The sequence below is a fragment of the Carassius gibelio genome, chromosome B8 (assembly GCF_023724105.1).
Source record: "Carassius gibelio isolate Cgi1373 ecotype wild population from Czech Republic chromosome B8, carGib1.2-hapl.c, whole genome shotgun sequence".
Taxonomy (NCBI): domain Eukaryota; kingdom Metazoa; phylum Chordata; class Actinopteri; order Cypriniformes; family Cyprinidae; genus Carassius; species Carassius gibelio.
In genome coordinates, this window is record NC_068403.1 from 25,556,251 (window position 1) to 25,582,448 (window position 26,198).

The 26,198-nt window shown below is 40.7% G+C and overlaps 1 protein-coding gene across 1 annotated transcript in view; it reads right to left on the reverse strand.

Moving 5' to 3' along the window:
• Positions 1 to 26,198, reverse strand: part of LOC127962876 (opsin-5) — a 56,706-nt gene that overhangs the window by 11,804 nt on the left and 18,704 nt on the right. The window contains exons 2-5 of the mRNA XM_052562473.1: positions 10,823 to 10,910; positions 9,039 to 9,201; positions 7,487 to 7,614; positions 4,109 to 4,247 (exon numbers count right to left, since the gene is read on the reverse strand). Coding sequence (XP_052418433.1) covers positions 4,109 to 4,247; positions 7,487 to 7,614; positions 9,039 to 9,201; positions 10,823 to 10,910 — 518 coding nt within the window. The remainder of the gene's footprint in view (positions 1 to 4,108; positions 4,248 to 7,486; positions 7,615 to 9,038; positions 9,202 to 10,822; positions 10,911 to 26,198) is intronic.

Sequence of the window (26,198 nt, forward strand, 5' to 3'; positions counted from 1 at the left end):
ACAACTTCAATCTTTTCTGGGGCCATAGACAACTTTTTAAACCGGATGGCCTCCATCCAAACAAAATTGGTGCTAGAGTGCTTAAAGGACAATATCTACTTTTCCCCTGGTCATCTTTCACCATGAGTGTGTCAATCCATTCAGCACACACACCGGATTCGAGTCATCACGTGGTTGACATATCCCACAAGGACACTGATAACTCCATGCAGCCAAAACAAGCACTGCTGATGGATACTATACCAGCTGAGCCCTGCCCACAGAGCTCCTCACAGACAGACTGTGATATATTAAAACAGCTACAAGATTCAACACCCAAGGACGACTTTCTGCAAAACAGCCAGGGAAGCCTGGACAACATATCACAGCCACCGGAAACACCAGAGACACAACCCCGCTCACTGGACACATTATCCCTCTCTCCAGCATCTCCACTTCTGTGCTTCTCACAGAAAATGGATCAGTTGGTGTATGCTGGGACTAAGCTCTCTCACTCATTCGCTGTAAGCTCTCAGATGTCAAAAAAAAAAAAAAAAAAAACGGTGGGCCCTCCAACCACCAAAGCCCTTCGGCCCTGCTCCTGTGAGATCTCTCCGACCGCTGCCACAATGCCAGGGACCAGACCCTCCATCTGATGAAGGTGAACCGAAAACCACTGATAGCAGCACTCAGTGATATGTGTCAGGTCCCCGCTATAATAGCAGCAACATTCACAAATGTTTACAGAACAAGCGGGAACCCAGTGTGCCTGTAGCTTTCTCTATTTCAGTTTTATCACGTGGTAGAAATCTAAGGCCTTCTCAAGCCGAGGGGCAATCTCATCTTATCTGCCGCCTATTATGTATCAAACAAAGATTGATGTAAAGACACAAAGCACTGCCATCAAGTTAGCATCTTTAAACATTCGTTCACTAAAAAATAAATCATTTCTAATCAATGACTTTATAACCACAAACAATCTGGATTTTATGTTTCTAAACTAAACATGGCTAGAAGACAGCTGCAGTGCAACAATCCTCAATGAAGCAGCCCCTCCTAACTTTAATTGCATGAGTGTCTGCAAGACTGTTAGGAGAAGTGGAGGTGTAGCTGCTCTATTTATGTCTATCAATTCAAGTAAGTGTCATTTGCATTTGACAATGCAGAAAAGTTGAGTGGATGTGGCGGAAAACAAAACTTGAAATTCACTAAAGACTATAACTAGCCACAGCTAGACAAAATTTATTCTCAAACCTTATAAACAGTAACTTAAATAACACTCATTTTTTGCCACTGGTGAGAGACTGACAACCCCCCCCCCCACCCCCCGAGTCAGATTCTCAGTGAAATGCTCTCAGACAGCAAATGCAATAAGTTTGCTTCCTTCTTTTCTGAGAAGATCATCAATATCAGGAAGGCGATTAGCACATCCTCAATTACTGCAGAGGTCAGACAGATTAAGCCACAATATCAAAAAGATACTGTCTATTTTTGAAGCAATTGATAGCAAAATTCTGGAAGACATAGTGCAGCACCTAAAATCATCAACCTGCTATCTTGACACACTTCCCACATCTTTTTTTCAAAAGTGTGCTAAACTGTTTAGAAGCAGATCTTTTAGAAGTGGTGAATGTCTCACTTCTTTCTGTGACATTTTCAAACTCCCTGAAAATAGCAGTTGTTAAGCCCCTCCTGAAAAAGAGCAATCTTGATAACACCATTTTGAGCAATTTTAGACCAATATCTAATCTTCCTTTCATAGGCAAAATTATAGAAAATGTAGTTTTTAATTAGCTGAACAAATACTTAAACCCAAATGGATACCTGGACAATTTTCAATCTGGTTTACGACTGCATCACAGCACAGAGACAGCACTAAGACAAGATAATAAATGATATTCACTTTAATTGTGATTCTGGCAAAATATCGTTGCTGGTATTGCTAGATCTTAGTGCTGCATTTGACACTGTAGATAATAAGATACTACTTGAGAGACTGGAAAAGTGGGTCGGGCTTTCTGGGATGGTACTCAAATGGTTCAGGTCAAACTTAGAAGGGAGAGGCTATTTTGTGAAGGAGAGCATAAGTCTAAGTGGACATCCATTACATGCGGAGTCCCTCAAGGGTCAATTCTTGCACCGCTCTTGTTTAGCCTGTATATGCTTCCACTAAGTCAAATAATGAGAAAGAACCAAATTGCCTATCACAGCTACTCTGACGATAACCAGATTTACCTAGCCTTATCTCCAAAAGTCTACAGCCCCATTGACTCCCTCTGCCAATACATTGATGAAATTAATAGTTGGATGTGCCAGAACTTTCTTCAGTTAAACAAGGAAAAAAACTGAAAGTCATTGCATTTGGAAACAAAGATGAAGTTTTCAAGGTGAATGCATACCTTGACTCTAGGAGTCAAACAATTAAAAATCAAATCATGAACATAAGTTTCATTAGTTGTCAAAGTAGTAACTAAATCAGCATACTATCATTTAAAAAAACATTTCAAGAATTAGATGTTTTGTTTCCAGCCAAGACTTGGAGAAACTTGTTCATGCCTTCATCACCAGCAGGGTGGACTACTGTAATGGGCTCCTCACCGGCCTTCCCAAAAAGACCATTAGACAGCTGCAGCTCATCCAGAACATTTCTGTTTCTAACTTTTTTAAATTCATTTTAAATAAGTACATTTTTAAATCATTTTAAAAGTTAAAAAATTGCTAGTTTTATTTTTGTTATTTTTCTTCATGATTATTTTACTTTCTTTTATGTAAAGCACTTTGAATTACCATTGTGTATGAAATGTGCTATATAAATAAACTTGCCTTGCCTTGCCTTGCCTTGCCTAAACACAATTGCCCCGCCCCAGACCTATGTGGATCATCTGCCATTTCATAGAGTCGATTGATGACTAATATGAGGCAGAGCAACAACTTACTGTGTGATGGAGCCTAGAGAATATCCCTAAAATTCAAGAAATGGGACAAAATGTTTGAAATTTTGTCTCATATTTACATCAGGTGGTTAAGAAATATCACACGAACTTTAGGCTAAGTGCAATAACACACTAATGCAAATGTGATATCTTATACAACAGTCCATATTATACACAGTTCAAGTTAATATTGTGTTATTTTAGACACAATGTTGTCTATTTTGTTCAATTTTGCCTACCAGAAGATAAAGACAAAGCAGAACTGTTCATCTCTGAGAAACCCACATCGGCATTTGATTTCATAATCCATGTTTTGAACGAATTTGGTGAACCATTTGATGCGTTGAACCATTGGCCTTAGTCGGATTTGAAGTGGCGCTGCACAGACCAATTGGTGTATGACAAACATTTACTTGTATGATTGCAATTCATATATTTAATTTTTAATTGATAAATTATTTAAACATTAACTATAATTTATCAATTAAAAATTAAATATATAAATTGCAATCATAAAAGTAAATGTTTGCATTTTATATAATAAATTATGATCATAGTTTAAATTACTTGAAACGATTAACAAAAGCGATTAACAATTTTATTATAATTAACTGCATTAACTTACTTGTCGGAAGCTACCGTATGCTGCGGCTGACTGAAGTTTTGCCCACAGACGCCATCTTGTTTTCACTCACAATACGATCCCGCCAGTCAGAAGTCTCTAAACGTACACTTGTGTGTATTATGAAAATCTTCGCTGATGCAGTAGTTGTACCGGGTCCAGGCTACAGCGACACACTCTCAAGCTCAGAGGTACACAGTGTATAGTACAATTTCAGGGATTTGTGATATGTAATGACATGGAACCAAAATTTGAGAGGGAGTTTTTGGGACTTAGAAAATAGCATATACTATACATTGGCCATAAACCCAAATGTCCCTGTAATTCTGTTGCATATTCAGGTCAAAACGTTGTAAACCAAAAAAATCAACACATAAACAAGCACTTAGAACACCTGGACAACTACAAAGGCCAGACAATCATACAGAAAACCCTAGTATAGTGGCAGAGAGGTGCAGTGCAACTAATAGCATATAAATTACACACATCACCTTCAGGCTGACTTTTTGGCTTTCTTTGTCTGTTTTTCTGAGAATCTTTCAGTGCTCCCATTAACATCCTCCTGGGCACTTACCAGTCTATGCAGCATGCTGTTCCATAAGGTTCAGGGCCATAGTGACCCCAATTTGCCAAGGGACCCACAGCAAACACCATGGCATAGCACCACACCCCCACTATCATCAGACAGGCATGAGAGTAGGAGAATTTGTTACCTATTAAAGAAAGAAAAATCACAGATGCATTCATTTAGCACAAAGTACTGATCACTATTAAATGTGTTATACTGTGTTGGAGAACATTATATATATATATATATATATATATATATATATATATATATATATATATATATATATATATATATATAAACCCTGAAAATACATTTTGAAAGCAAAACATTATTATTATTATTATTATTTATTATTATTATTATTATTATTTTTTTTTTTTTTTTTTTTTTTTTTAGAAACACACCACTTCCTCTTGGCCCAATCCATCTATTTATGTGCTTACGAGGGAAAGATTCTGTACCAAGGAAGCTATACTGTGGTAAGATGAGTTTTCAATCAAACATCAGTCATCCTTATTCTTGTCATTTGTCAGAGTTACATTAATATTTTTTTTTAATTTTAAGGAGACCATAGAACATTGAATTCATGAATAATTTTTGCCATTTTTGTTGGCAAAAACATATGAAAGTTAGCGAATAAGCATTGTAGCGCTAGGTTAGGCCATTTTCACAGCCTCGTTGTGTGTATAGCATTGTGTTTATATTTTGCATCTTGCAAACTGCTCTAACTCAAACTTTCAGTTATTATTATTATTTTTGTATATATATATATATATGTGGCGAGTGGGGTGGGGCCGAGAGGCGTGGGAACGAGGAGTGAGGCCAGGTGTAGTGATTGAAGATGAGCTGCACCTGCACCCCACCGCCAGTATCGAGTCCCACGTAGGAGATGGAAGGATATAAAACTGGAGCGACGACCGTGAAGGACGAGAGAGGACCAGGCCTGGGACATTATTTTATGTTTTGGCTTTTATTTGTGCGCCGGTTCCCGCCTCCTTCTTCCCGATGAGTATGGAGATTTTATCGTTACAGTGGTGCCGTGACCCGGATGGGAGTGAGGTTTAGGGGGGTGAGTGTAACGGAGGCCAGCGAGTGGTGCTGTGCAGGTAAACCTCTCTTCCCGATCTCAAGAGACGCACTAGCGACAGACGTTAGTGGCTGTAGCCATTTAGCCTCCTTGTTAGTGCGTCCGCCTCCCATGCCGGAAGACCCGGGTTCGAGCCCCGCTCGGTGCGAGGAGTGTCAGAGAGGACCCGGGTGAGAGGGGTTACAGTGGTGCCGAAGCCTGGGAGAAGGAGGGACGCGCTGCTGAAGATCCCTCGCTGCTGTGGTGAATCCGCGGTGCCCTCGAGCAGGCGAGGTATGTGCCGCCATGGACGCTCAAGGCGGTGGGCTGGAGCGAGTTGCCAGGGACGGGCGAGCTTGCTGCCGGCCGCCCACGATATGGAGGGGCGGCTGCCGTCCGTGAGGGAGCGGAGGAGTCGGCGCCGTTCGCCAGGGGGCCGGAGCCTGCCGCCTCCGTGATGGAATCCGGAGGGGCAGGGAACAGGGGACTCCTGCCGCTGCCCAAAATCGGAGGAGCCGTCGCCGTCCATCGGGCGGCGGAGGAGTGTCGTGCCGTCCAGTGCCACCGCCAGGCACCGCGGAGGAGATCACCTAGCTGGTGGAGGGCCGAGCAGCAGTGCGTCTGGGAACCGGAATTTTTTTTTTTTCCTCTCTCCCCTCTCTCGTCCTTGTCGCTCCTCCTTCCATCTCCTTTTCTCTCGCCTCGTCTGTCCTACCCCCAGGTTCCCGCAGGTCCCCGTGAGCGGTCCCCCCTGGGGGGAAGGGGGGGGAGTAGAGCGCAGTCTCGAGGGTACCCCCCGGCCTGCGAGGGGCGATGGGGGTATGTGGCGAGTGGGGCGGGGCCGAGAGGCGTGGGAACGAGGAGTGAGGCCAGGTGTAGTGATTGGAGATGAGCTACACCTGCGCCCCACCGCCAGTATCGAGTCCCACGTAGGAGATGGAAGGATATAAAACTGGAGCGACGGCCGTGAAGGACGAGAGAGGACCAGGCCTGGGACATTATTTTATGTGTTGGCTTTTATTTGTGCGCGTCAGTCGCCATGAGGGGCTGACGCGCTGTTTTGTTTATTTTTGAATATTAAAATTATGTTTTGATTGTGCGCCGGTTCCCGCCTCCTTCTTCCCGATGAGTATGGAGTGTATATCGTTACAATATATTTATATATAAAAACTGAAAGAGTTGTCGGAAGCTTAACTGTTTCAGTTTCAGTATGTTTATAGCCAGCCTACATTTAGATTTTTACTTCAGCTGATTGTACTTAGGCTTCAAAATTCATAGAAGTTGTGTTCATTTGTGAAGATATTCATTATGAACAAAAAAAGTTCTGTAATAATCAATAAGCCAATTAAATTCTTTATGGTTTTGTCAAGGGAATCAGGCTGATGGTATCATCAGATGATATGAGATGAATGAGAATTGTTGAGAACTGAGAATTGTGTGCACTTGTTTGTTACTTTCAAGTGCATTTTTAGAATGTTATGTCATGCAGGACAAGAGCAAAACAGTCAAACATGCATGTCCAGCACAAGCTGACTATTGAAAAGTAGCACAGTGGGATTTTAAAAAGGCCAGTAATAGTGCTTCCACAACAAACTATAATAAACTATATTACTCTATAATTATGACATCTATCAGGTGCAGAGCTAAAGACCTATCTGGCAACATGACCTCTAAAATAAGGCTTCAACTGCATCCCAAAAATGTTTGCTTCTCTTCCACCTACAGAATCCGTCTGTTCACCTGCTGTCCTACTTGCCATCTTAATCTCTATTCTCAAGCACACCCACATGCTGTTAAACAGCTCCATCTAAATTGTCTTCTCTGTCCCACACACACCTTCATCTTTTCAACAGTCAGTCAAATCAGATCAGTTTCTCCTAGCCCAATGCTCAGTGTGCATAATAGTTTGTACTATTATGCATTAAGCATTGAGCTCAGAGAAACGCAACTTTGTTCTGCTGGACACTTGTTGTAAAGCTAGAATGACAATAAAGTATTTATACTTGAACTCAACTTGAAATGCAGAAACTGACAAATCTAATGAACTCTAACGAGGCCAACTGCTCTTGTCCAGACATGAGAGTACTGACCAAAAGCCAAACGAAAACTGGGCATCTAGAGCCTGATAAAAAGTACTGTAGAATATCCAATAATTACACTGAAAGCCATAAGGTAATGAATTTCCCTTTGTTATGTGCATCGCAGCAGGACAGAAGGGATTCATGCAGCTACATCTGATTTTTAATTAAGATATGGAGGAGGGCCAGGGTGGAAGATAAATGTATTGTGGTGTGAAAGGTGTTGAGAAACAGTACCATAGTTTGGGAAGCAGACTTTGAGGCAGCAGACGGACGACAGTGCGGTGAGATTTGTCAGGCTGGATAAGCCGAAGAGGACACCACATACAGCATAGTATAAACATGTCAGCTCTCCAAACAGCCACCTGAGACAATGAGAGAGAGGCAAGTAAAGAAAGCAATGGACAGTCATTTTTAGGTTTTCCATAAAAACATATTTGTATTACAAATATGGCTCAGAAGCGATCTGAAATGGCTGCCACTGCCACAGAGATTTGAAGTGTGGAATCACATGTACATTCTTTTGAAAGCCGGTTAAAAAACAGTAATAACTGAATAATTTTAATAAATGAATGATGATTCATTAAATCGTTATTTTTTTCATATTTGCATTTAATTTTTCTCCGAATGTGACTTTATATCACAATTTAAATTATTTTTCATAATTACCAATTTTTTTGTTAAATGTTGAATCTCATAACTACAATACATTTCTTGTAATTGGAAGTCTATTTCTCACAATATGATTTTACCTTACAGTTGTGACTGTATACATTACAATTGCTACATTTTTTCTTTTATTTTCTGCTTTATTTCTTGTAAATATGATTTTATATATTTTTATCTCAGTATAATTGTACATATCAGTTACCATCTAATTTCTTTTGATTGTGATTTCTGTCTTTGTCACAATTAGAACTGCATATTTCACAACTTTCTTTATTTCTCATAATTTCTCACAATAAAATTAGATTTTAGCTCAAAATATGATTTTAAATCTTTATTTTGATAATTTTAATTTTACCATTTTATTTATTGAGATTGTGATTCTTATCTCACAATGTGATTTCATGACTATATATCACAATTGCTAATTTGTTTCTAGTTCTGAAATGAAATGTCACAATATAATTTTGTATTTCACAACTCCTTTGATTGTTTTTCTCATCTCACAATGTGATTTTATGTCTTGCCATTGTGACGGTATCTCACAACTGCCATTTTAATTGCAAAATTATTTTACACAATTGTGACTTTATATCTCAAAATATAAATGATCTCACATCGCCTTTAATGCTTCTGATTTTTATATCTCACAAATGTGATTTTTTTGTAACTATTGCAACTTTATATCTTTTAATTGTGACTTTTTCTTGAAATGAATAACACAATGAGGACATTTTAAATTATATCTCAGAATAATCTTTTTTTTTTTTTTTTACCCTTTAGATTAACAAATGCTTCCATATGTTAATGGTTCTAGTACCAGCACATAAAACAAGTCATATTCTGACTGTCATGAAAACAGCAAGGTCTAACACTGTGTCTCAACCATCTGCAGCATGATACAATTTCATAAAATGCTGTACTGTTGGTTGCTAGTAGGTGTAGGTATCCTACTCAACTGCAATATCCAGCTGTAAATGTGTTATATTGTGGCACAGTGTTAGGCAGTTCTGCTTCAGCTTTGGTCCCGTGTCAATGAAATGACGCATCAGAGCTGCTTTAGACTGTCTCTGTTACAGGGTTGAGCATATTTTAGCACAGACTTCTTGTGGCATCTGCCTACTTGTGAGCAAAGGTGGATGGAATCGCCAAGGGAAAGAGAGTAACTGTCATCCCCAGGTCACTAATAGATAAATTTATGATGAAGAATTCCGCCGGCTTGAGAGATGATCTCTTACGATACGCAACAAGGAGCAGGATGCCATTTCCCAAGAGTGACAGAATACCTAAAAAGAGAAAGAAATACATCTGGTGAACAGTCACTACCACAAGCACTCTGTTTTTCCTTGTTGTAACACCCTGCAACCCCAATTTTACTGTTTTGTTATTGCTCTGACAGCTTGGAAAGACCTGAAACTGCTATGATTTATTCTGGCACGGATCTGAAGTCACCATTTAAACTGTCAAGTGTCGTCTCGCTCTGTTTGTCAATGACCCCTGAAGTTTTGATCTAACATCGCTTGATACTTTAACGTTCACAATATAGCTGTATCTCAAGCATCACATTTTGGCTGAAAAACGTCCAAACTGCATAAACGTAAGTGTTGCATAATTGTGTTCCAAAGAGAAACTTCAAAAAGTCAATTTAACAGAGTGAAATGAAACACAACTATTTAATCGTGATGTCAAGCCTTGAAGGCTACTTTGTCAGTTACTTCTAGTAAAAAAAAAAAAAAGATATATATTATACTTATACTTATACTTATACAATTATACTTCTTTTGGCATATGACTTGTGCACAATGCACTTTTCTTAGAAACAAGTGTGTTTTAAAGTAATTTTGAGGATTGTATGATCTTTGAATAACATCAGACTTTAAATGCAAAATATTTTAAGTGTACCTGAAGTGTACTTGCAATAGTTCCACTTTAGCACAATAAAATATACTAAGTATATCTTTATTTGGACTTCAGCACTACTTCGGCACAGTTAAAGTGCATTAAATACAAATTAGTTCCAATTCAGCAGACTTTAAGCATACTTTAAGCACTTTCTACTTTAAGAATGTTTAACATACTAAAATACAATTGCAGGACATTTTATTAATCACATAAATATAAAAATGTAATTGTAGTATACTTAGGATGAAATAAATGTATTTCAAATACATTTAAGTATCTTTGTTTTTGCACTAGAGACAGTTAAAGCTGCAGTAGTTAACTTTTGACGCTCTAGCAGTTAATAAACAGAACTGTTCACGTCTTGCGGAAGAACATCGTAGCCGGAACTACTTCTCTCTGTTTATGTCTATGAAGAATCACAAAGGTACTGGGTTACTCTGCTGCGGTACCCCCGAAGCAATGTAAAATAGTCAGAATATAAACACTTATTATAGGTGCACCCTAGTGATTCAGGACTAGCCAAAAACACGGTCTGGAAAATGGATTCATGGTGTACTCGCTTTTTATATAAATTTTTCTACATTTTGAACACAAACAAAGTTACGGACCGCAGCTCTGATTGGTTGTTTCTTACCGGGAGCGATGGAGTTTCTGCAAATGGCAATAGAACACTGGGAGGAGCCAGAGGAGCTTGATTTTTTCACAGACTATCTGTCTCATATTCTACTGTCAGGACATAATGACAGGTTTAACAAATATGTAAAAAATATATTTTTACAAAAGTTACCTACTGCAGCTTTAACCATTCTAGACATTGGGTCATATGAGATTTTAATGACAAGGCAAGGTTGGTTCAGGCTGTAAACTATCAATAATTTATGATGTTTGTAAAAAACATGTGATAATATAACGTATGATATCAACATGAAAAAAATCATCATGCCATTTCTCCTATCTCTTCCTCAACTTTACTGTCTATCAACTGTTGTAAGTGAATGGACTCACAGAAGGTTGTGTATAAAGAACCCATGAAGACATCGTGCTCCTTTGGGATTTTGGAAACAAAATGGGAAGTTTCCGTGGTATTTCCCATCTGCAGGAAAAAAAGAAAAGAAAAGAAAAGACAAGAAGTTTAGATGAACAGTGGGGAAAGAATGAGGCTAAAGCTGTGGTAGAAATGGAAAAAGTATTAAACATTCATCAGCAAGCTGAGGGTCTTCACGGCTGAAACATGGGATTTTGTGGTTCAATGAGTTTTTTGGTGAGTCCATTACAATTGAGATTAGCAGCTCATCTCTTGGTGAAAAAAGAGCCAGATTCCCACTCGCAGCTAATGACAACATAGAAATGTCCATTTGTTTTGTGGAACATGTGAAGGAGGGAACGGGAATGGATTTGGGTTTCTTTGAGGATATGAGCAGAACATAAACTGTTCTAGTTCAATTTGTCCACCTAAATCATTTTTTGTGATGTGTTTCTGAAATGTCATTCCTTTTTGTGTAATTTCCACCACATCTCATATTATGTAATTTGAAAAAAAAAAATGTAACTTTTAAAATGTAAGTAACCAGTGCTGGGTAGATTACAGAGTCTGTTACTGATTCCAGATTACATAATTAAACTAGGGTTTGTGAAGGAACTGCAGTGAGTTTGTGTTTAACAAAAAAGAAGAATTAGAGAGAATCAAAACATTATGAATATTTTATTATAAAAAACAACAGAGGTTAAGATTTTGAGCGAATACGTCTTTAAGCTCAGTCTGTTTTTCTCATAAAATATTCATAAGACTTAACAACATACATAAGATAATAACATACACAAATCATATGAGCTATGTGTATGGCACTGTAATGTGTTCTTTGGAGCTTGACAGTAACAACACCCTCTCGAATCTACAGATTTTACAACTTGGGCAAGAAATAATGATTTCATTTGATAACCCTAATTAGAGAAGCACTGCCTTGCGAAAGCTAATACATTTGAAAGAATAAAGATTAAAGGGTGAGAAACAAATATTATAGGGCAGCCTGTGTTGCTTTCATGACAAAAAAAAAAAAAAAAAAGTATTTTCAATTAATCTTTTGGTTCTTATAAAAATCAACCCTTGAGACACAAAAACCCATAGATAAACAGTCAAATATGGAAAAAGCATGAAACTAAAAACAGCTATGTATAAAAGCTCGCCTGGGGAAATAGCTAATACAGTTTAATGGTTATTAAACCAAATATTTCACCACAGAATGCTACAGATTTGTCCAATCAGAATCAAATGTCCATGTGCCGCCTTTTCCCTCTCAAAAGATAACACTTTTTTTCCCACTAGAAGCTCACAAACACTTTCTTTGTTTCCTGTCCTTAAATCCTCCTGAAACATAAACACTCATACAGTGCATATGTGTGTGAACAGCTTATTCAGAATAGAGACATAAAGATGTTCATACAATGATATCCATTCAAAGGCAAAGCCTCTGTATAGAGCTGGAGGAGTCAATGACCAAACTGTGCAAACGGCTTACTTTCTGGAGGCTGAAAAATGTCAACTCAGCTGTTCTGAAATGGAGGAGTGATGCTTCAGCCTGTGCCTGAGGTGTAGGGACACAGCTTGCATCTCTGTCAGGACAATGAGTCACCTTTACACAGACGCAAACAGATACAAATAACACGCACAGTTTCATCAGCATGAAGGATTATAATACTGCAAATCATTTTAGAATACTGGATTCTCGATTTGAATAGTGAACTAGAAATACAGAATGCTAATCATTTGCTGCTTTTTTATATATATATAATTTTTGTTAAAACATTCTGTTAAGTACCCGATTTACAGTAAATGAATAAAAAGCTACATTTGTATGTGTTGTCAAATGCACATATTGGTGGTTTATGTGTTCATAGTGCTAAACAAAGAATGACATCACTTCTGTGCTGACAGCAAAATCCAGCAAAACCACACTCTGTCCAGCACTGTTTCAGTTCATGTTGGCAGAAGACATCAGTATTCTGTTTGTTTGTGTATTTTCTCTTTTATTTTATTTAATGGTTGGCTGCAGAAGGGTACATATAATCTGACTTAAAAGTACTTTTTTTTTTTTCATAAGTAAACTGAAGACAAATGCTCTTTGTAGAATATTCTAATATTTCTTGGGAATTTCATGGAATGTTTTTTTTTTTTTTTTCAAAGGTAATGAGAGCCATAATTCAGCGCCATGTATAAAAACTATAAGAAAGACTTACATAATGTCTGTTTAGAAATTTTGCATGTATAATTGTATCATTTTTTTTTCTGTCATTCTTTGTAACTACTTTTTTTAGTCAACTTGAATTTTTGAATGTACAAAATGTCCTGTAATGTGATCAGTTGACTTTACTAAATAAATAGCTAGCTAAACGTCTAACTACAGTTAATTTTCTCCAAATGGCAATTATTTATGCCTGTCTGAAATATCTTATAAACTAAATGTCTAGTTGAAGTTTGCTGAATAAAGTGCTGCATGTTTACTAACGCAAAATATTTCCTCATTTTTCCTCAAGTCAATTATTTACATGTTAAAGAGGCTGGACAAGTCATTTTGTATTTAATAAATAATCTGATTCAAATGAAAAAAAAAAAAAATATGCATTACATTTAATGAATCACATTCAATAGTGTGTGTAGTTGCAGTGTATCTTTTTGTTTCTCTCTGCTTACAATAAATTAATTCTGGATTGAATTAGCCTATGCAGACACTCTATAAAAATAATACTCTTTAATTGTTTTCTCATTTACAGTTGATTTATGTGCTGTTTTATGTGTTGTCACTTTTAATACCTTGTTTTATTCAGAGTTATTTTTGTTTAAAAACTGTTGCTAGCATAAACTATAACAGTATAGCATCTACCATATTGTCTTTCTAAAATGATAAATATTACAGTTAGAATGAATTATTATAAAGTCTACTCTAATCACCTTAATGTTAAATCAAAATCAATGTTCTGGCACAAACTGGCATGTCTCATTGGACCTCTTTCTGTGAACTCAAATAGCAAGTTCACTAAACATATTGGAAATGTGTTCAGGAACAACTGCACATTATAAAGAATGTCTATGGTTAATGGCGACAGTGCAGAACAAATAAAGTCAGATGAGTGTATTAATAAGTTAATAACAGTGTAATCTTTTACACAGCAAGAAATTCATCACAATTTAAACTAAAGATTTCCTTTTAAGCAAATTATTCATTGGCAAACAAGATATTATTATTTTGTATTTAAATTTCATTACATAATGTCAGTATGATGTAAATTCTGCAATCTTGGCCTCTGGCATTGCAAAGATATTGGATTTGTGTAATAATTCATATTAAAAAGATGAGCTTCTAATATTACATAACAAGGGACAGCAAAAAAGGGACATGATGAAATAATCCAATAAACGATAAAATAATCATTTATTCATACTGTAACGCAAGCTAGGGGGCTAGCAAACCCTTAACAAATCTACACATTGTTCTTTATAAAGCTAGTGTTCAAACAACTCTGTTTGATTAGAGGTTTCCCAGACTTTTTTATTTCATAGAAATGACCCTGACCCTGATTTTTGCAAAATGGTACTGTATCGCTTGTAGCATGATTCACTACACTTTCAAAGTAAATCATTGAGTGGGTGTCTCTAAACAGGGCATTTAATTTCCTTCCAAACTTTTAAATGTAACTGTGGCAACATTTTATCGTGCTGCTTGCTGTTCGTATCATGGCAGTTCGGAAATGAAGTTTCCAGTTAGTGGCATTATAAGGTTAATGCTCTGTCGCATTTGAAAGTAGCATTACACCTACATTAAACCTAACCGATAGTGGTTACAAAAGCAAATATGAGCTAAAAATACATTTGCTGAAGCAGCTATGTAATTTTAGCTTGCTTGTACAAGGCTTTGAGCTCTTTTGTGGAGTGTTATGACTCATACCTGTGAAAGAGCAATGCTGTACCAGGTGAGCCACCAAAAAAGTGGCTAAAAAAAAAATAAAAAATAAAGCTATACACATGGACTGTAGTGAGTAGAAACTGATTACATGTAGTCTAGATTATGTAATGATATTCCTAAAATAAAGTAATTGTAATTAGAGAATATTACTTTTTAAAATGTTCATAATCAGATTACATTTACTTTTTTGTGGATTACACGATTACATATTAATCACAACATGGAAGTAACTTATTGTTGATTGCTAATTCACATATGCCCAATGAGCCTGGGTTTAAAAAGCCATGCATGCTAGATTAATGTAGTTATTTTTGTACAGTGAGGCTCCAAATTGTCACACACCTGGACTCATTTAGTGTTTTTGCCCCTGTGACCCAGTTTCTGTCTTCCGTATTTGGTTTGATTAGTTCCCAGGTGTGTCTATTCTCTTCCTCATGTGTGTTAATTTAGTGATTCCATCCACCTGTGTTTCCCCATTATCCTCTGTACTTAGGCCTTGTCCTTTCAGTTCTGTTTTGTCGGGTCTCTTCATTTGCTACTAACTCACTCACTTACGTGTGTCGATCCCTGTGCTCCATGAGTTGTATATATTAAAAGCCTTATTTCGTTTATCCTCGGCTCCGTATTCCTTCAGGCAGCGTAAAACCGTGACAGAAGACCCGACCTAAAAAAGAAAGTTTAAAACCGCGTGTCTTTCCCTCCGTTTTGCTTTCGTTTTTTCACAGTCTTTTCTTTTCTTAGTTTCTATGGATCCCCTCTATCGTCCCGAATTCCTCATCCTCCTGCTGAAGCAGGAAGGACGTTCTCTCGAGGACCATACCAGACAGTTTCTTCTATTAGCTAATGCCACCAGCTACCCGGACGACGCGCTCTGCACCTTCTACAACACCAGCCTGAACTCCAAATGCAGAGCGTTGTCGTCCGAAGATGGTCCTCGAGAGGATTTCGCCGCATTCGTGGAGTGGACTCTGGCGAGAAATGGCTCATCTTTCACCATCTGCCCCATAGAGGACCTCGCCAGCCCCACTCCCGACCCAGAGACCAGCCAGCCACCATCACGCCGCACGGAGCCAGAGCCCACCGCAGCCGCAGAGGCCGAGCCATCCACTGACAGGGAACAGGATCTCGAGAGCGCCACTGACCAGGTGTGTGAGCCGGCAACACCGTGCATCGTGGGAGTCCTCGTGGAGATCGAGGGCGTGGAGGAAAGCCCTGCCCACACTCCTGCGACTGAGGGTGAGCTGTATAAAGTCTCTGAAGGTCCTATGGAGCAAGTTCTGGATCTGATGGACTGGTCTATGGAGGTAATCCCTAATTTTCCTGTTTCCCCGCTGGTTCCGTCCAGCCCTGATTCCCCTGTATACCCTCTCAGTCTCCCACTCCTACCTCCTCCAGTCATTTCCTCTGCTCCATTTCCGCTGGTTCCATCCAGCCATGAATTTTCTGTTTCTCCGCTGGTTCCGCCCAGCCCTGAGTTTTCTGTTTCTCCGCTGGTTCCGCCCAGCCCTGAGTTTTCTGTGTCTCCGCTGGTTCCGCCCAGCACTGAGTTTCCTGTTTCTCCGCTGGTTCCGCCCAGCTCTGAATCTTCTGTGTCTCCATTGGTTCCGCCCAGCTCTGAATCTTCTGTGTCTCCATTGGTTCCGCCCAGCTCTGAATCTTCTGTGTCTCCGCTGGTTCCGCCCAGCTCTGAATCTTCTGTGTCTCCGCTGGTTCCGCCCAGCCCTGAATCTTCTGTCTCTCCGCTGGTTCCGCCCAGCCCTGAATCTTCTGTCTCTCCGCTGGTTCCGCCCAGCTCTGAATCTTCTGTGTCTCCGCTGGTTCTGCCCAGCCCTGAATCTTCTGTGTCTCCGCTGGTTCCGCCCAGCTCTGAATCTTCTGTATCTCCTGTGTTCCCTCCCGGCCTCCCTCTCCCACCTCCTCCAGGACCTGCTGGTCCCTCTGCTCCACTTTCGCTGGTTCCGTCCAGTCCTGATCCTCCTGTCCTTCCTCCCATCCTTCTCCTCTCTCCTCCTCCTAGACCAGCCAGTTCCTCGTCATCCCTGCTGGTGCCAGTCAGTCCCGCAGCTCACCCTCAGTCCGCGCCATCGGGGCGCGATGGTTCGCCGCTGGACTGCCAGTCTCCAGTTCCGCCTTGGCGCGTTAAGGCCCTGTCTCCGCCTCCAGCCTCCGAGCCCTGGACTCCTCCTCGGTCCTTCGACCCAGCGGCTCCGCCTTGGCTCTTAGCTCCCTCGTCTCCACCGTGGCCTGTCATCCCACCTGCTCCACCGGGCTCCCTCGTCCCTCCGGCTCCACCTTGGTCAGTCGTCGACCATCCGCCGCCTCGGGACTCCTCTCCTCTGGTTCCACCTCGTCACTCCATCCCTCCGGCTTTGTCAGGCTCCTCCTTCCCTCCAGTTCCACCTCCATCCTCGGTCGCTCCGGCTCCACAGCGGTCTGCCAGGACCCTGCCTCCGCCTTGGTCGCCTGAGCCTTCTGCTCCACCTAGGCCCTCCGGAACCTCGACGTCCCCCTGGCTCTGCGGCTGTGCTGCTCCATCTTGGGCTCCTCACCCACCGGTGCAGTCTCCGCCTGTCGGCCCCCTGGTGTCGTCGACCCTTCCTTCACCATGGCTCCTCCCGCCGTCGACCCCACCTTGGATCTCCGTCCTGGCTGGTCTCTGGGGGACCATCTGGCTCCTCCTGCTCCTGTCTCCTCCCTGGCTCCTCCCTCCGTCGTCTCCTCCCTGGCTCCTCCTTCTGTGGTCCCTGTCTGCTGGCCCCCTCCTGGGAGTCCGTCCTCCACCGGAACCTCCTCCCAAGTTCCCACCCACGCCTCCCTCTGTTGTTTCTACGGTGCGAGGACGCACCTACCGGGAGGGGGGAGTACTGTCACACACCTGGACTCATTTAGTGTTTTTGCCCCTGTGACCCAGTTTCTGTCTTCCGTATTTGGTTTGATTAGTTCCCAGGTGTGTCTATTCTCTTCCTCATGTGTGTTAATTTAGTGATTCCATCCACCTGTGTTTCCCCATTATCCTCTGTACTTAAGCCTTGTCCTTTCAGTTCTGTTTTGTCGGGTCTCTTCATTTGCTACTAACTCACTCACTTACGTGTGTCGATCCCTGTGCTCCATGAGTTGTATATATTAAAAGCCTTATTTCGTTTATCCTCGGCTCCGTATTCCTTCAGGCAGCGTAAAACCGTGACACATATATGGTCTTTCAAAGAACACTAACCATCACACAGTTGTTTGACAAAATAAGCAGAGCTCCTGCATGCTCATCTCACATTATTGATGCTCTGTGGCAGTGAGAAGACTCATTACCAGCTCACGCCGAGCACGTCTCTCCACCTGTATTCTAAACCTGAAGGAGTAATTCCATCAAAAAGCTGTCATAATGCCAAAACCAGTTTCCTGTTCAAGACCTGAATAGAATGTAATGAGTACTACCCTAATAAGCTAAAGAAACAGATGAGCCCTGGCTTGAGACTGCACAGATGGGTTAGAAACAACTAGACATTCAGAAATGAGTCAAAGTTTGACGAATTTGATTTAGAAATGAGAAAACTTTTCTATTTTTTTTTTTTTTTTTTTTTTTTTTAGCTTATTATTTGGCATGGACACAACAGAGAAAAATGCAAACATATCAAATAAACATCTGTCGGTTTTTAGCATTTGAATAATTATGTAATTAGCATATACATAACTAACTGCTACACACTGAACATTTCAACATCTGTAGTCCAATCATGCACTTGTATCAATGTGAAATTTTTAAACCGATCATTCTCCCATGTTTGTATTTCTTTCATTGATATTTTGCAGAATGTGTGAGCGGAGTCAGTCTTTTTTTTTTCAAGTAAAGTCACCTTTAATTATAGAGCATTTTTAACAAATACAGATTGTATCAAAGCCATTTTACAGTATTAAATAGGAAAATAGGAACCCATTTATCTGTAGTAAACAGATTACACAATGTAAACATTACACAATGACAAGTGGGTGATTTTGGATTAATGGTAATCGCTATTGCCTTCAGAGTCCACTCCAGAGCCCACTCCAGTCCGGGAGCCTTCAGAGTCCAGAGCCCACTCCAGTCCGGGAGCCTTCAGAGTCCACTCCAGAGCCCACTCCAGTCCGGGAGCCTTCAGAGTTCACTCCAGAGTCTGCTCCAGTCCGGGAGCCTTCAGAGTCCACTCCAGAGTCTGCTCCAGTCCGGGAGCCTTCAGAGTTCACTCCAGAGTCTGCTCCAGTCCGGGAGCCTTCAGAGTCCACTCCAGAGTCCGCTCCAGTCCGGGAGCCTTCAGAGTCCACTCCAGAGTCTGCTCCAGTCCGGGAGCCTTCAGAGTCCACTCCAGAGTCCGCTCCAGTCCGGGAGCCTTCAGAGTCCACTCCAGAGTCCGCTCCAGTCCGGGAGCCTTCAGAGTCCACTCCAGAGTCCGCTCCAGTCCGGGAGCCTTCAGAGTTCACTCCAGAGTCTGCTCCAGTCCGGGAGCCTTCAGAGTCCACTCCAGAGTCCGCTCCAGTCCGGGAGCCTTCAGAGTCCACTCCAGAGTCTGCTCCAGTCCGGGAGCCTTCAGAGTCCACTCCAGAGTCTGCTCCAGTCTGGGAGCCCTCAGAGTCCACTCCAGAACCCACTAAAATGCAAGAGTTCTCAGAGTCTACTACAGAGCTTGTTCCAGTCCGGGAGCCCTCCGAATTCCCTCAAGAGGCTGCTCAAGTCTATGAGTTAATGCCAGAATTTTTCCCATCTGTAAATCTGCTCCAGTTCTCCCCGATGTGGTGATTTCTGCTGCAGAACTGCCTGAGGGGGCAGCATCCACTTCAGCTCTTCTCTGGGCAGTGGCGCCCCCTACTGAACTCTCAGGCTGTCTTGTTCCAGCCAAGGAGACTGCTGCTGAACTTTCTGTCACAGCCTGTTATGGCCATAAAGGCTGTTTATAACCTCTCTGTGCTCTTCATTGCAGTCCTGCCTGAGCCACCAGGGAGTCATCTGCCTTTTCAACTCCAGTGAGGTGGTCATTGGATGTGCCCTTGCTGACTGCCAAGCTTTTTTTCTGCCTGGTCGCCCGCCCGGGTTGGTGTTCGGCCGTAGCCTCATTGGTCAGTCCCTCCAGTCCCACCCTGGTTGTCCACTGGGGTTCCTGTTTGGCTGGAGCCTAACTGGTCTGTCCCTCTGGTTCTGCCCTGGTGGGCTTATTTTCTGCCCTGGACTCCTTCCCTGCCGGCCCCACCCTGGCCGCCTCTGTGTCCAGGCTCTGTTCCACTACACGATCTGGCCTGCTACTCATCCCCCTGATCCACCTCCTTCCGCCTTCCTTCAGGATTTATTTGTCTTTTGTTGGAGCTGCTTCTTTAGGGAGGGGTTATGTCACAGTCTTCAGGTGGTGATCCCAGAACGGCCACCAGAGGGCACTTCCATGTTTGTTTGTGAGCACATGGCCCTTCTTGTTATCTCATTATTGTTTCACTTACTCCTCCTGTGTCTCCCTCGTTACCTCCCATTTGTCTCCCTATTTATTCTCCTTATGTTTGCAGTCCTGTGCTTCTTCATTGCCGTATGTGGTCAGATGTCATTGGTCTTACCGGCTACATATCAATGTGGTTGGTCTTACTCTACCAGTTACACATCAATTAAGTCTGCCATGTCCTGTCTGGGAGCCATATGTGGAGGTACATAGGGTGTCATACCCCTGAGAAAGAAGGACTGGAGGACTGGAAGTACTGGAATCATCCATCGTGACAACGACATGTCGGGAAACTTGTTCTAAGGGCACTCCATAGAAAGGCAAGGTTCATCCATGGGCTGATTGTGCAGTGACACATCAGTGTGATGGCTATGTGAAGTGTACCGCAAAACTTTTTCATGTGGTCTCATGTGAAGCAATCTGAGTGGCATGACTGTGGCTGTGGATGCCATATGCCCCAGGAGGATCTGAAAGTGTTTCAGTGTTACCACCATCCTGGCTCTGAAGGAAAGGCAGTTTAGCACTGACTTGGCATGCTCGTTGGTGAGACACTCCGTCATACTCACCGAGTCTATCTTCACACCAAGTAGATAGATTCTCTGCACAGGAGAGAGCCTGCTCTTTTCCCTGTTGACCGAAGACCTAACTGGCTGAGGTACCAGAGCACCTGGTACCTGTGATCGCACAACTGCTCTCAAGACTGGACCATGATGAGCCAGTAATCAAGATTCCTGTAATAGTACAAGAGGCAAGACATGGGGGAGAGGGACAGCCCGATGGGGAGGACCCTGTACTGCCATGCCTGACCCTCAAACACAAGCTGAAGGAACTACCTGTGTTGAGAAATGATCAAAACATGAAAGTAAGCATCCTTCAGGTCAATCGTTGCAAACCAATCCTGGGGCTGGATGCATGTGATGAAGTGCTTCTGTATTAGCATCTTGAATGGGAGCTTGTGAAGTGTCCGATTCAATACTCGCAGATCCAGAATTGATCGAAGGCCCCCACTGGACAGTTTTTCCACTGGAATGAACGATGCCTCAAATCATACAGCTTGTTAAGTAGAAGTGTGCACTTATATGCTATAAGTGATCTGATTTATGGTGGGTGATAAAATGAAAATAATAATTCTGTAGATTTACAAGCAGAGACCAAAATATCATAGACACTTGTTGGTGGCCTGTTTTGACTTGAGGCAGTAAGTAACCACTCACAGAACACAGAGTGACTGCAATGCACTAGATACCACTCAGCACTGCAAACAGTCATCAACACTTTAGCCTTGTGTCAGTTGACTTTTGCCTGGGACATCAGCACTCAAAATTTTCTTCAGACAATATTTCTGCAGCGGTCTTATTCCTAGTGGAACTGATACATTTTCCCAGTGTCATCCAATCTCACTCAGTGTAGTAGTGCTTTGCAAAGGTGAGTGGAACTACTTGTTCTGAACCCTGGCCTACCAAATAGGGGTGCAGGAGGCTTGCACAAGACACTGGAAGGGGCAGCACCCATGGCACTTTGGTAAAGATCCCAATTCTGAAAGGGAACGAGGGTTACCATACGTAACCAACACGTTCAGTATTATTTTTGAAAAAAAAAATTGTGAGCTTTTGAAAAAATATTAATATTGTAGAAGTTTCTGTGACATTACTGAAAATTATGTAATTTTGTAGCACGTTATATAACATTCCAGAACATTGTGGCAAAAAAAGCATCCAACATTCAACTTCTGAAGATTTGGATGACTCACTTTTGTAAAGTTTATGTTAAAATGTTGTTAGCTCAGTTTTTTTTTCATTTACCATGTAATTTTTATGCATGCGTTATAACATATTAGTTAGTATAAGCTATCAACATATTATTTTAGCTTTCAGGAGCACTGATAATGATACACAAAAAATAACACAATCAATAATCACAAATCATAATCAGCATGTCAAACTTCATAAGGAAACATTAAAATTAAAAGCAAATCAAAACTCAATACACAGATAATGTTATTTATTTAAGTTACAAATGGACTATAGCCTTGCAGCCTCTTAAACATCTTAAACAGACTCCCCAAATGCTCAACTTGACATTCAGTTCTCATTCGATTAGTGCTCTTTTATGTGTGTCTGGAGTGTGTCAAACTATAGCATTGCACAGTCTGGCTTGATTTCCACCCAAGGATGACTCTTGGCCTGTCCTTTACTAATCCACTGGCCAAGACATAAGTAGAGACAAAATGTTAATAGTTGTGATGACTTCAGGAAGGCTGATGATATCACAAAGTGTAATGTATTATTGTGGATGTTTAGCGTCTGCGCCTTTTGGGGAGAATTGCTGATGCGGGACATGGAAATCATTGCGTTAGAGTCCAGAACTTTTCATACTCAAATTTCAGAGGTCCCACTCTTGTTTTTATCACTTTGTTATCGGTTTGTTTAAGTACAGGCTAATTGAAGTAGCATTTGCTCATTGTGTCTGCTTGGTACTTATAAATTGCCTTTATGTAGAAATTGGTTTTATTGCTTTACCTTAAAATATTAAAATCTATCTTTGAATGTTATGTTTTCAACTATGATAAATATGAAATGATGAATACAGTAAACCATTCAATATTTATTGTTAGAAAGGAAAAAGAAAACAAGAACATAATTTTTGCTCAAATTGTGCTAGAATCTAATCTTCATGAGAGATCTTGTGTAACTGCAGTGGCATGCAGTGGGTTTGTGACATATGTACTCTGATCTTTCACAGACCACTGGCCAGTCAACAGGCTGGAGGGATGGATATTCATGCTAGGTTTGTCATGCAATGGCTTATTCAAGTGGGAGGGTATGGCCACTGTGCTGGACCTTTGCAATTGCTCATGTTCTTTCCATGCCACTAGAGAGGTTTTAATTTACAGTATGTTTTGATATCAGACTATATATATATTTTTTTTTATTCTTATTTTTTTTTTAAGCATGATATTTTTTATGTTATGTTTTATGTTATTATACACAGCAGCAGGTCATACTGGTGTGTGCTTGCATACTATGGCTGTTTTACAAGCATACCAAGCCGACCTGCTAAAGGATAACATAATATTTTATGTTATTTTTGCCAAATGTGTTTAGTAACTTTGAGTGTGGGCCCTGAGGGGGCACAACTCATAGCTCCTGGTCTCTCAATTGAGGTTTTTGAGAGCATCCTCCAGTGCAGAGCTTCCTTTACAAGGAAACTGTATGCCTTTAAGTGGAAACTTTTCACTTCTTGGTGCAGCAACCGCCAACCTGACCCAGTCAACTGCCCAGTTCAGTTCAGTTCTAGAGTTCTTGCAGACTCGGTTCTCCGCAGGGTTGACCAACTCCACCTTGAAGGTGTACGTGGCAGCTATAGCAGCTTACCACCCCCACTTGGTGGTCAATCTGTGGGAAGACACCCCCTGGTTACACATTTCTCCACTCCACTGGGTTGATTGCACACGTGATTCAGAGCATGTCACGCTGGACGCATTCCCAAAGCATTTTCCGATGCAGTGTCTCGTTCCCTCCGGGAACCATGGTTACATATGTAACCTAGGGACGTTTTCAACCAACTTTGCTGAAATACGTGTTGTACAGGATCTACTGCATCTCTTCTGTCACCTCATTCAAAATGTATAATTTATTAAGAAAATGTTAATCATATTCTTACTATATCAAACTATATGAGTAATAAAAAACTTGATATGAGATGCAACAAAAACACATATGCAAACGTTTGTTGTTTTGGACAAAGGTTCCATTCTGACTTATTTTGCAGGCTTTACAGGGTTAATAATTATATAACTGAACAGTTTTATTTTCTATTTTATTTACTCCTTACAAAACTTGCCAGCACAATGCCAGGGTGTTGTGCAGTTTTTAGCATGTTGCTATGTTTCAACAGGGTTTTGGGAGGTGTCTAGATTGATGTTTAATTGCCGACTCCAAAGCCTCTAGGGTTCCTTCTTCAAGTTTCTGGGATTTTTCACCACCTTCCGTGCAAAAATTATAACTTAGAAACATGCCAGCACACCAAAAACACTAAACATGAGCAATATAAATAAGGCTTACCAACCCTGATAATTAAACCCAAATGAGGACTCAGGAGTTGTCAAAAACAACCAATTTGGGAAAGAGTCATAAAGTAAATTAATATTCCTCAGCAGTTTTTTAAAAAGCTGTATAAAGCTGTATTATTCAGGTCAGGAAAGTCTCGTCGATCTCTGAATTCTCAAGATAGTAAAAAACAGCGGCGAGCGCCGCAACGAAAACACAGAAGAAGCTTAAGGTTTTACCCCAATTACTCTCAAATAAATTCATGCCAAGCTCGATAAAGAGAGACGACTTTGGTAGTTGATACACTGGAGCTTCTTCCTGTTATAGCGTCCTGTGATTCACACTGTGCATGCGCAGAACGCCTACATGCAATGCAGCGAAAATTACAGCTGTTTGGAAAAGCATAGGCTATGCATTTTTACTTGGTTTTACTGGCACTTGAAGCCTTCAGAACGTGAAAATATCGATCCTAAAGTATTGTGGCAGAGCAAATGAACACCTCCTAAAAACAAGAGTGCCCAGAGTGCAGAGGGTGCATGTTTGTGTTTCTGAGTTCATGCTTTCGAGTTTCTCCATGCATAATTTCATAGATATGTGGCTATATTTAACCACTGGTTCACCTAAAACTCTTACACTATCTGTAGTTAAATGGCATGGTTTGATATAGTGCTCAGGTAAATTTGATCTAAGTAAATGTTAAACTTTTGTAATTCAGAAAAAAAGAACCACATATTGATGAATCAATACATGAAAATAATGTATATGTGTCCTGTTATTTATCTTTTGGTATGCATTTCAGAAAAAAAAATGGTTAGGATTCAGGTGTAACTGCAAATAGTGATTAATCATGATTAATCCACTGAAAATTCTGATTAATTTGATTAAAAATTGTAATCATTTGACAGCCCTAATATATATATATATATATATATATATATATATATATATATATATATATATATATATATATATATATATATATATATATATATATGAAAAGATGTATGAAATGAGACAAATCAGTGATGCTGTGGTTTGGGAGATGGTGTAGGGGAGAGCGGCAGTGCAGATGTCTAGACAGGTGCTGCTTGCTGTAAACTTGTGATTAGAGAAACACACTTATGTCAGTAAACACACTGGGCAGGTGATTCTGACCGCTTCTGATTTTATGGTTGATTTGAATTATGTTATTCAAATGTGAGACTAACAAACAGTTTTTGGGATTTCCATCTTTCACTAAGTACCATAGGAGCTGTAGTTGCATGACTGCAAGAGCTGCTACTTTTTAGTGACAGTCAATGAAAGATAATATATTTTTCAGCCAGGTGGTGTATTATGACATCAGCCTGCTAGGGCTGACTGGACCACATTAACCTGTCAAAGCTTGAGCCCTTGATATGTACTGTAAGAATAAAAGGAGGCATTCTGACCAGTTCAATTGCAGCTGCTTCAGAGATACAGCATACAATACTTGGCAAGACTGCCCTTGATAAAACAAAGTGCACTTAAAGGATTAGTTCACCTCCAGAATAAAAATGTTCTGATAATTTGCTCACCCCTATGTTATCCAAGATTTTCATGTCTTTCTTTCATCAACTGAAATGAAATTAAGCTTTTTTTTTTTTTTAAACATTCCAGGATTTTTTTCCCATATGGACTTCAATGTTGGCCAGCAGGTCCAAAGTGCCATTTCAATGCTGCTTCAAAAAGCTCTGCAGGACAATGATCCAAAACACACCAGCAAGTCCACCTCTGGACGACTCAAGAAAAACAAAATGAAGGTTTTGGAGTGGCCAAGTCTGGACTTAAATCTGATTGAGATGCTGTGGCACAACCTTAATCAGTACTTTCATGCTCGAAAACCCTCCAATGCGGCTGAATTAAAACAATTCTGCAAAGATGAGTGGGAAAAAATTTCTCCACAGCG